Below are 12245 nucleotides of genomic sequence, written 5' to 3'. Positions count from 1 at the left end.
ATAAAAGTCTCAAATGAAAGTAATGTAATGTAATATTATTATCCAATAAGTATAAATGTTGACAATTTTGATATATCTGTATCTGTACGTGAAGTGGCGTTTAAAGGTGCGCCGCCTTCCGTGGCTACTTTAACGATAAAGTTTAGCATAGTGTGCTAGTTGAATTTAGCTACACATTTTAGCATTGAGTGTCTAGCGGCTAGGTTTAGTGGCACCCAGCGTCTTTGTCAGTAAATACACTAAAGAAAATCAGTTTATTTCTTTGCGTTGCGTTTTATTATATATAGCTATCTTTAAATATTTTTATTTATTAAGTATTTGTTTCTCATTTGAAGACGCTGAACCGAAATCAAGGACTGGAATAATAATGTTTCAATCTATTTCAGAGGGAAATGTCACACAGTACTGTACATGTATGAATATATATAACTGTATACATACCTAAAATTATTTGGGGTCAAAGTAAGAAAAACAAGAAACAAAAATAAAACAAGCCCTCTTTTAATCCCATTTTCAGACTTCGTTACTGTTATATCTTTGTTTTACTATTTCACTTATTTAATGTGCTAAAACAACTCAGCCGATATATAAAGAAACTGAAAAAAAATTTGAAAATAAATTGAAAAAATAATTAATAAAAAAATAATATTTTTTTTTATATATATGATTTTTTAAATTTTATCTTTTTTAACTCCTTAGTACAAACTTATTTGACTAGACTAAAATAGCAGAGGCTGTATTCAGGGAAGACTTTAAATTTTGAAGGGCGCCATTGGCTGGCGCTTGGGGTTCCGCCGGCCCCCCGGGATCCCCCCTCCCTCGGTGATAAACGGGGAACCTCACTTCCCCCTCCCTAACCCCCGTTGTCAACAGGAGGTTTTGTTCGGGTGCCAGAATTTTCCGCTTCACGCCAGAACCCATCAGCGACGGCGTCTACGAACCGGCAAGCCTCGGCCCCGGAACACTGAGGCCTCCGTTCATCTCCCCCGCCCCCCCCTTTCCCTTTGTTGTCATGACGATGGCGGGCGAGGACAATGGCGCTGTGTCCTCCGGAGGCTGAGTGACGAGTTGGGCCAATCATGACGCAGCAAAAAAAAAAAAGTTTGTTTTTTCTTCTTCGGTTCCTTCAAAAGAAACTGTTAGGACGTGAACCCTTGCTGCTGGTTCAGCTAATTCTTTGTTTTTTGGAGTAAAGTTAGCATCAGATACCAAGATGGTCGGTGCTAAGCTAAGTTCTAGTGTTCCGCCCATTTTTTTAAAGAAATCAAGATGCTCCGATGTCGCCGTCTGATGCAAAATTGCAGAATGTGTCAAAACAGCTCCAATCCCCGTTTGTGAGCTAAAGATGTTAGCATGTTTGTTCATTAGCTAAACCGCACTACCTTAAAGGACAATCGTGATTGACAGCCGAACCCTCGCGTTAAGCCAGCTGGGATATTCGTGACTCACGTGTCGGGAACGGAGAAAAAAAGTGGGCGGGTCCTTCCCCCCGAAGCCGGCTCATTGGCTCCCGCATCAATCGGTCTGGAAGATCGAACAAACCAATTTTAAAAGTGTTTTTATCTGCATAAACAAACCAAAAAAATCCTGAATGCTACCTTACCTGATGCAAATGTTCCTTCGTTCTGTGTGGAAATTGTAATAAACCAGACATGATGCCTGTTACATGTTGTCTGTTCAGCAACGTCAACCAAAGCAAATTCTTTGTCGTTGCAAAATTACTTGACGAATAAAGCATTTCTGATTTCTTGAAGAAAACACACAAAACCCTTTTCAAAATATCTCTTTTTAATGAAAGTGTTTTTTTTTTTTCCTCTTGTGATCTAGAAAACAGAACAATAACATTGAGGAACCAGAACGGGATCCATCAAGGTGCGGAAGAACCGCTGCTCTGCACCGAAACCCTGGGAACATCAGGGGGTCGTCGGCAAAACGGGCGTGAAGCCGGCTGGCGTTCCCTCTTCGACGCTTGTTGGATTTCTACTAAAAAAAACGGAAATGCAGTGAAAAATTACTGGCCAATGAGTCGGCGGTTCTCCTTTTCATTTCTATTTCGGTAAGAACTTTCTGTCCTCCATATCCTGCCCGTCATTGCGCTGTCGCTATTGGACGTTTTGCGTAATTCTTTCATTTTTTTCATGTTTTAAAATCACGTGATTGGAGACTTCGGATGGGGATAGGCTAACAGTTTCCGCTATGCGTTTTGCTAAGCTAACAGGCTCCTGAATGAATCACAGTGTCAGACTGTTGCGCTCAAAGGTTTCAAAGGAATGTCCAATTTTGCCAGATAGGGGGCAGCGTTCCATGTGGAAATCACGACAGCTAGCTAAGCTAACTAGAGAGCGCGTTTGTTTGTTCTTCACAGCTAGTTAGTGCAGTTCTTCTAAAGATGTCACCAGCTTCTCCTTGCCAGACATGGAGAACCTCCTTAATCCCTCAAGATCGGAGAATCTGATCGTGTTTTGTACGACTTCATTTTGCGTACTTTTTATTTTAATTTCAGTATGAACTTTCTGTCCTCCACATCCTGTCTGTCATCGCGTAGCCGCTGTCTGACGTTTTACGTTGTGTCCTTTCATTATTTCAAAGTGGTTTCTGATCACCCAATTGGTGACTTTGGACGGGCGTGGGCTAACAGTTACCACAGACCGCCATTTGTTGTGCTAAGCTAACGAGCTCTTGAATGAATCATAGTGTTGGACTGCTGTGCTCCAAAGTTTCCTTTGCAAACCGCAGCAATTGGGAACGTCCAACAGGCGAGCGAGCGCCATCAGGTGGCTAGCAAAGGAATGCCCACGTTCCGTTCTGAGAAGCCGTAACAATTAAAGTACGACAAGATAGGAATTAAAGATCGGAAATCTCCTCACCGAGTTCCGACCGATAGAAGGCAGTGTTCCATATGGAAATCACAACAGCTAGCTATGCTAACTAGACAGCGCGTTTGTTTGTTCTTCACAGCTAGTTAGCGGAGATCTTCTAAAGACGTCAATAGGTTCTCCTGCCCAAACATGGAGACCCTCCTCAATCTCTCCAGAACTGCGACCAGGGTGTACAAACATACCAGATCGGGAATTGCGTTCTTTTTATCTTTATTCTGAGGAGAACTTTCTGTCCTCAGCATTACTGTCCTATCACGTCTTTTTGGAGTTTCTCGATGGTATCCAATCACCCGATTGGTGACTTTGGACAAAACAGGCTAACGGTTACCACTGATCGCCGTCCGTTGAATCTTGAATGAATCACATTGTGGGACTGTTGTGCACCAAAGTTTGCGGCAATCGGGAGCTTCTGCAGGTGAGCGAGCGCCCTCTGGGGGTCAGCGAAGGAACACCCGTTCTGAGAAGTCGTAACGATTAAAATGCGATGAGATCGGAAATCTCCCCGCCGGGTTCCACGTTGAACTCATCACAGCTAACTAAGCTAACTAGAGATCGTGTTCGTTTGCTCTTCACAGCTAATTAGCCGGGTTCCTCTAAAGACATCGTCTGACGACGTCACTTCCTCTTCTTCTTCCAACTAACAAAAAGTACGGCTGAGAGGAATTACTGACGAGTGAATTCAGGATCTAGAGTCCCATCTAGAGTTCTGCGGGTGAGAAGGTTCCTCTCAGCAGTGCGTCCCCACCACGGCGTAGGAGGTGGACGCCTCGCGGGAAATGGTGCTGAAGGGTGACAGCTCCAGCTCCAGCTCGGCGGCGCCGTCGTCGTCGTCGGCGTCGGCGGGCGAACGCGACGGGCCGCACTCGTCACAGCAGCAGCAGCAGCAGTCGAGGAAGGCGCGGGCGAACGGTCGGCAGAGGAAGAAGAGCAGCACCGGCGCCGCCGCCGACTTGCAGAAGAGCAGCAGCTGGCTGAGCAGCTGCAGGATCTCCAGCGTCCTCCGCGGGACGCTGGCGGCCATGTAGGTGCTGATGATGTTGCAGATGTTCTCCGGGATGGTGCAGAAGCCGTAGAGGATGGCCAGCGCCACCACGGCGCAGTTCATCTGGCTCTCCAGCTGGATCTGCTTCTTGGCGGTGCGCACGCCGGCGCGCTCGGCGCTGTGGATCTTGCGGGCCGTGACCAGCGAGCTGCAGATGGTGAAGAGCGTGGGCAGGCAGAAGTAGCAGCCGAAGTACCACCAGAGCCGGGCGCCGTCGTAGGTCAGCCCCAGGACGTACAGCGTGTCCGGGAGCGACGTGGAGATGCGGGTGACGCAGCGCTCGCACGGCGCCACGCCCGGCGGCTCGTCGTCCTCCGTGACCAGCTGGCGGATCAGCAGCTCGGGCAACGCCAGCAGCAGGGCGCCCACCCAGATCACCGCCAGCTTGGCCGCCGTCGACGCCCAGTTCTCGATCATCTCGTAGTACATCTGCACGTTGGTGGCGGCGCGGAAGCGGTCGATGCAGAGGGCGCACAGCGTGAAGGTCGTGACCCCGAGCGACGCCACCTTGAGGGTAGAGGAAGACAAACACTCCTTCACATCTCCGGGTTTTTAACGGGACGGACAGGACGTCGACCGCGGAGGGTCGAGACGCACGAGGAGGAAACGCAAACATGGTCAACCAGAACGACAGGCAGCCATGTTTGGTCTGCGACATAAACAATGTCATCATGTTCTGCTAGCTCTTTGCTCATTCCACATATTTTGTTTTCACAAATTGGAACCGTAATTAGTCTCTATGGCAACTCTCAATCTTCTTGTCAAACTGTTCTCGTCGTGGCAACTGGACTTGAATTTCTTCACCTCTCATCCGAGAGGCTTCTTCAGTTCTGAACTCAGAACTCTACGATGTTACAACAATGTAATTTTGCAATTCATCTGTACCAACTACATAGCGCCTCTGTTCCAATTATGTAACATCTCTGTTACAACTGTGTCATGCATCTGTAACAACTATGTAACATCTTTGTAACAACTATGCACATCTATGTAACAACTATGTAACGACTATGTAACATCTTTGTAACAAACCTGTTAAATCTCTGTAATAACTATGTAACATCTTTGTAACAACTATGTAATAACTCTATATCAACTATGTAGTAACTATGTAATATCTATGTAACAACTATGTAACATCTTTGTAACAAGCCTGTTAAATCTCTTTAACATCTATGTAATAACTCTATCAACTATGTACATCTATGTAAAAACTATGTAATATCTATGTAACAACTATGTAATCTTTGTAACAAACCTGTTAAATCTCTGTAACAATTATGTTATAGCTCTATGACATCTCTGTCAAAACCACATAACATCGCTGTAATAACTGTTAGATATCCGTCTCCACGATTTAACATCTCTAAAAGAATTTCGTCATGTACCTGTAGGAACACATCTGTAACAACTAAGTATCATCTGTTAAAAGCATATAACGTCTTTGTAACAACTTTACAATTAGTCTGTGACAACTATGTAATATCTCCCTCACAAACCTGTAGCCTCTCTAATACACTTGTAACGTCTCTGTAACCAGTTTGCCATGCATTTGTTACAACGTACGACCGCTGTAACAACTATGTAACGTCTCTGTAACAACTATGTAACAACACTGTTATGACTCTGCATTGGCATTTGAAAGAATCCTCAAACAGCAAAAAGCAGAAACGGGGGCGGAGTCACGTTCATCGGCTGGTGTCAACTAGGTCAGGCTGGGACAAAGGAGGAGCCGCTAAGAAGCTTAGAGACCGTAAACAACTTTTTAGACATCCAACACACCCAGAGCAGGTCAGAGGTCATGTAAGATAGAATGATCTTTGCTACCAGTTCTAGGCTGTAATAGTTTTATTTGAATAATCTTAACGCGTTTAGTATCGTCAATGCTGGTAAATATATTATTATTATTATATATTATTTATGTATCCTTCTGATTACATTGATATTATAGGGATGTTACAGGTACATATCCAGTAGATGTTTTTTCTTTGTGTGTGTGAGTGTGTGTGTGTGTGTGTGCGTGTGTGTGTGTGTGTGTGTGTGTGTACTGTCTCTAATCTGAGTCTCAGCCCACCAGTTAATCCCAGTCTGGTCTAGACTCAGTCCAATCAATTTTCAGTTTCATTTCCAACGACACGTTTATTCAACTTTTTACACTTATTTAAATTGCACTTTCCTGCAGAAATTGGTTTTATGATCAGAATGTGTGTGTGTGTTTGAATTATTCAGATTTGTGAGTGTGTGTTTGGATTATTCAGATGTGTGTGTGTGTGTGTGTGTGTCATTTCAGAACTCCATTGAGAAAAGCAGTGATTTAACAGAGGTCTGTTTGTTCCTAACAGAGGTCTGATTCTCGGAGCGGAGGGCTGCCTCCATCTCTTCTTCACCCTCCATCTCTCCATCATTTTCCCCTCCGCTCTCCATCCCTCCATCGCCCGCCATATTTCTCCCATCGTCCTCCTCTCAGTCTCTCCATCACACCTTTTCTCCATCATCCTGCATCAACATGTCTATGGAGGTTGTCAGTCATCCAGGTCATGGTGAATCTTTCCATCTTTCTCCAATCACTCAATCTCCCCTCACACTCCATCTCTCGCTATCTCTCCATCCCTCTCCCTCCATCTCTCCATCCTTCTCCCTCCATCTCTCCATCATTCTCCCCTCATGCTCCATTTCTGTCACCCGTCTCTCAACCTCTTCATCACTTTCTTCCTCCATCGCTCCCTCCATCTCTTTCATCTTCCATCCCTCCATGAGAACCCATCTCTCCACCACCTACCATCTCCCCTCCATCTCTCCCTCCATCCCTCTTTCATGTCCAATCTCTCCATCCATCTCTCCATGACCATCCATCTCTCTTTCACCTTCCATCTTTCCCTCCATCCCTCTTTCATCTTCCATCTCTCCCTCCATCCCTCTTTCATTTTCAATTTCTCCATCCATTTCTCCCTCCTTCACTCCACAACCATCCATCCCTCCTTCGCCTTCCATCTCTCCATCCATCCCTCTTTCATCTTCCATCTTCTGTCTCTCCCTCCATCACCCAATAACCATCCATCTGTCCTTCCCCTTCCATCCCTCTTTAATCTTCCATCCCTCCTCCATCCCTCTTTCATCTTCCATTTCTCCATCCATCTCTCCTTCACCTTCCATCTCTCCATCTTCAGTCTCTCCATCCATCCCTCTTTCATCTTCCATCTTGTCTCTCCCTCCATCACCCAATAACCATCCATCTGTCCTTCACCTTCCATCCCTCTTTAATCTTCCATCCCTCCTCCATCCCTCTTTCATCTTCCATTTCTCCATCCATCCCTCCGTCACCTTCCATCCCTCCTGACCCTCCACAGACCCAGAGCATGAATGCCTCCTGAGCCTCAAATGATCCGACAGGTGGAGGTCGTGTTGCGGATGACCTCGTGCACGCGCATGCACGCACTCACGCACGCCACCGCGCTCACCTCCAGATAGGGGACGATCTTGCAGGAGAACTCGCCGAGCAGCCAGTCCTTGGTGAGTGCGTGGAAAACCACGAGGGGCAGGCAGAAGAAGACCACGGCGAGATCCCACAGCGCGAGATTTGCGAGGAGCGAGTGGGACACGCTGCGCATGTCGTAGCTGTGGCAAACGAGGCACATCAGCGCCACGTTTCCCGCGATGCCCACGGCGAAGATCACGGCACCGGCGGCCAGCACGGCGCAGGCACCGTAGGCCTCCGCGGTCAGCGGGTAGAAGGGGTTCCTCACGGTCCGGCGCCGCGGCGGCGGCGGCTGGAACGGCGGCCCGCCGTCGAGATCCGGCGCCGGGAAGTCCTCCTCCGCTTCCCCCGCGTAGTCGCTGCCGTTGAGGGCGAGGGGCGCGGCGGGCTCCCCGCTGCGCCGCGCCCTGCGCCCGGATCCACCGGCTGCGCGGAGCCGCTCCTCGGACCCGTTGCCTCCGGCCCACGGCGGCTCCTCCTCCGCGCGTAAAGCGTTTTTACGCCACGGCTCGGTCCCGGTCGACGGTTCCCGCAGCGGGAGGGCCGCGGCCTCGCCGCCCAGCCACAGGCACAGCAGCCCCGGGAGGAGGCGCAGCATGGCTCCCCGGCTTAACCGCTCAGCTCCCACCGGAACCGGCGGTCCATCTCCGGGCTCGGGTCAGGAAGATCTCGCCGCGGGGGTCCGAGGTGTCTCCGGTAAGAGGCTCCGGGGGGGCGGAGGCATCACCGGGGGAGAGCGGGGGGGGGTCACGGGTCAGCGAGCCGGTCAGAGCCTCCGCGGTGGTGCTCCGTGTCCGCGGGGACGGACGCTCCCGGCGGGGGGAGGAGGGGGCGGGGGCGGCCGCTGTCCAACCGACTGATCCGACGCGAAATCCGGGCGACACCCTAGATTATAATCCGGATAATCCGGGGTTTCCCTTATTTATCCACCGATTTGGTATTTCTTGAATTACAAAATAAGAAATCTAAATAAAAAAAAAAGTTTTGTTTTGAAGATTATTGTAGCTAACTAGCTTTAACTTTTTAAAGAAAACAACAACAAAAAAAAGGATAAAAACTTGAAACGTTATTTCGCCGCTTCTTTTCGGACTAAAAGAGCGTCCGGCTCCAGGGAGACACCCGGCGGACGACCGGGGAACTACAGGCTGATAAATAATCAATAACGAAGTTTAAAAAAAATGATGAAAAATTGGATTAGCTGGAAATGAATAACTTATACACGTTTAAAAAACAAAGAAAATGAATAAATTAATAATTATATTTAAAATAACATTCAATTAATCAATCACATGGAGATAACACTGAACTATAGGCATCAAATTAAATGATAATCCTAGTTATAAATATATCATAGCTAGTTAAATGTAAATGAACTAGGAAAACAATAGGCTTTTGCATCGCTGTGAAATAAAAAAAATATCAATTCATAACAATGAATTACCAATAAATAAATAGGAAGGGAATAATAAACATTTAAATCAACAATAAATTTGAGTAAGCACTTAAAAAACAAAGCAAAGTTTACAGAAAGATTCATGTTTATTTTGACAGATAAACTACTTCTTATTGAAAAGCGCCTCTTCATCTGAGATGGGACTCAACACCTCAGGTCATTAACCCATTTTTAACCAATCCATCTTGCAATCGATGATCAGTACTAAAAATGACCAGCCTACTTTTATTTTGACAGGGAGGTTAAATATTTAAAGCAAACACTTTTGTCTTTTATGAACATTTTTTACAAACCTTTTCATAACAAAACAAAAAAAGGCTAAAATGCAAACAAAAATAAAACAGAGGGCAGGGTTTTTTTGTTGCCCCCCCCCCCCCACCAGTCCTTGACCTTTGACCTGCAGGGGTCAGGTGGCGACGGCAGTGTTGTCGGGGTCATGTGACCAGGGTCTGCAAATGGCGGTGTGACAGACCTGGTAGCAGGTCTGCTGCTCGCCGTCCGTTTGGTAGGAGGTCAGACACACGTCCAGCCAGGGCCGGCGGGCTGAGGACACACACGCCAACATCAACCCGCTGTTCCTCTCGTGTGTGTGTGTGTGTGTGTGTGTGTGTGTGTGTGAATTCTTCCCTTACCTCTGTCGCTCTCTGGTGGACAGAGCAGGTCCAGGACCTCGCTGATGTGGTCCTGAGCCTCCTGATTGGCTGCGGCGTCCTCGGCTGACATGCCGAAGAACAACCCCTGCGGAGACGGGGTGCACGGACATCAATGGGGCCGCTGTTACTGAGCTTTGGTGTCATTTCTCACATTGAAACACCACCCGTTCTGCTTTCGGTTAACGCTGTAGTTGTTATGTTTTATTATCCGGTGAGACGGGTGTTGAAAAGTCCTGGAGGAGGAGGAGAACTCACAGCGTCCCTCCACAGGAAGGCATCCAGGGAGTCGGAGTCATCCTGCAGCTGCAGGTTCACCAGCAGGACGTACTTCATCAGCTGGACGCCGAGAGCTGAGGCCACACACGCGCACGCACTTTAACAGATCGAATGAGCCGACTTTGCTTGGTGTCGTAACTATGTTATTACCACGTTGTTACTACAGTGTTATTACCACTATCGCCTGATTGGTCTGTTTTTAATCTGAAAAAGCAGAGAGGTCGACTCACCTTCTGCAATTTTCTTCTCATCGATCACCTCGTCCTGTCCAATGGACGGTTCCGTCAGAGCTGCCTGCGAGCAGAGCTTGCAGCTGCATGCACGCACACACACACACACACACACAGTTTAGAAACTAACAGATGGACACACAAATACCTGCATATACGAACACACACCACGATACAGATAGGAAAATACAGCACACACACAACAGATAGCAATATACACACACATGCAGATAAACAGAATGAAGGATACAACACACACATAAGGCAGATAGACACACACACACAAACACTCACACACACACGCATGCACGCACGCACACACACACGCACAGATGGGTAGATACAATAAGGACACACATAGATACACACATACCCACAGAGCAATATCGATAGGCTCAGAGATTGAGAGGTAGACTCACACACACACACACACACACACACACACACACACAGTACAACAGTACAACAGACAACAAAATATATACACACAAACACACACAGAGGGTAGGATAGACACACACAAAAGGAAGAACACAGACACACATACGACATCAAAATAAAAGTATAAAAACACATCACTATATATGTATATATATATATATATATATATATATACACGCACATACACACATAGAGAAGGTAGGATGCATACACACACACACACAACAAATAACAAAATATACACACACGCTCACAGACGGTAGGATACAGAGACATACACATAAGCGATAGCAAAATACAGTTACATACACACACACATACACACACACACACACACACACACACACACACACACACACACACAAGCGACAGCAAAACACATACACACACAGAAGGTATGATACGCATGCAAACACACACACACACACAACAAATAGCAAAACACACACAATACATATAAGAAAATACACACAGGGTAGGATAAACACACAACAGATAGAAAATACACACAGGGTAGGATATACACACACACACACACAACAGATAGAAAATACACACGCACACAAAAAGTAGGAGACACACACACACACACACACACACACACACACACACACTCATCCAATAGCAAAATAAACACAGACAGGCACAGATTGGAGTACATAAACACACACACACACACACACACACACACACACACACACACACACACACACACACACACACACACACACACACACACACACACACAATACTGGAACCCGAATTCACTCGTTCATCGTTAGCATACAGAACCTCTCTGCTTCCAGGATCCCAGGACGTAAACAGACAGAGGACCCAAACAAAGATGGCGGACGGACTGACCCGTAGAACCTCCTCCTGCCCCTGAAGAGGAACGGAGCGCCGAGGTCCATCAGGCCCAGACCTTCGTCGGTAGGCCTGACCGGGATCACACTGGGGTACCGGGAGGAGATGAGACACATCTCCCGGAGCGAAGCACCTGCACCATAATGCCGTTACCACCAGGAAGAGGCGGTTCTGATACACACACACACACACAAACACACACACACACACAGCAGGAGACAGACCTTTGAGCAGGAGCAGGTCCTCGGTTCTCTTCATGGCTTGGAGGTTGCTGGACAGGTAGATGACGAGGCCTTGGCGCAACGTCGCCGGTTGGGCCGGGTCGGGGGCGTCTGGGACCGGGACGTGCACGGACTTGGCCCAGCGGGGGGGGTCGGAGCACCCCGAGGCCCGGGACGCCTCGGAGAAGATCTCCGACACCTGCTGGTCATCTGGAACATCCTGCCTAGGAGACCAGGGAGGAGGATTGTCTGTAGTCCTGAGTGGTGTGTGTGTGTGTGTGTGTGTGTGTTTGTTTGTTTATGGATGTGTATGTCTAGAGCATTAATTCATGTGTGTGAGTGTGCATACACATTTCTGTCCAGAGCCTGTGTTTGTGTGTGTGAAGACCCTGTATGTGTATGTATCTACATATATGTGTGTGTATATGGATGTGTTTTTTATTATATGAATGTATGGAGGAGCCTGTAATACAGGCTTTAGGTTGCACTATCATGGTACTGAAAGGAAGAGAAATGGAGTAGGAGTTATCTTGAAGGAAGAGTTTGTTAGTGGTTCTGGAGGTGAAAAGAATGTCAGATAGACTTATGAGTCTGAAACTGGAAATTGAAGGTGTGATGCTCAATGTTGTTAGTGGCTATGCCTTGCAGGTGGGATGTGAATCTGAAGAGAAGGAGAAGTTCTGGAATGAGTTAGATGAAGTGATGCAGAAT

General features: G+C 47.3%; 2 protein-coding genes across 2 annotated transcripts in view; both read right to left on the bottom strand.

Moving 5' to 3' along the window:
- Positions 1-3074: 3074 nt before the first annotated feature.
- gpr37a (G protein-coupled receptor 37a) lies at positions 3075-8120 on the bottom strand. The gene is made up of 2 exons (XM_086149309.1): positions 7380-8120; positions 3075-4428 (listed from the first exon to the last, which is right to left on the bottom strand). The coding sequence occupies exons 1-2, from the start codon at positions 7992-7994 to the stop codon at positions 3607-3609; spliced, it is 1437 nt and encodes a 478-aa protein (XP_086005435.1). The 5' UTR covers positions 7995-8120; the 3' UTR covers positions 3075-3606.
- Positions 8121-8964: 844 nt separating this feature from the next.
- The window catches only part of pot1 (protection of telomeres 1 homolog), a 30524-nt gene continuing 27243 nt past the window's right edge, over positions 8965-12245 (bottom strand). The window contains exons 15-20 of the mRNA XM_086148780.1: positions 11538-11758; positions 11311-11446; positions 10009-10091; positions 9758-9852; positions 9482-9587; positions 8965-9392 (exon numbers count right to left, since the gene is read on the bottom strand). Of these exons, the coding sequence (XP_086004906.1) occupies positions 9256-9392; positions 9482-9587; positions 9758-9852; positions 10009-10091; positions 11311-11446; positions 11538-11758 (778 nt within the window). The 3' untranslated portion in view covers positions 8965-9255. The remainder of the gene's footprint in view (positions 9393-9481; positions 9588-9757; positions 9853-10008; positions 10092-11310; positions 11447-11537; positions 11759-12245) is intronic.

The sequence above is a fragment of the Fistularia commersonii genome, chromosome 7 (genome assembly GCF_037954325.1).
Source record: "Fistularia commersonii isolate RoL2024-O1a breed Wild chromosome 7, RoL_Fcom_v1.0, whole genome shotgun sequence".
NCBI lineage: Eukaryota > Metazoa > Chordata > Actinopteri > Syngnathiformes > Fistulariidae > Fistularia > Fistularia commersonii.
This window is presented reverse-complemented; position numbering and strand designations above follow the sequence as displayed.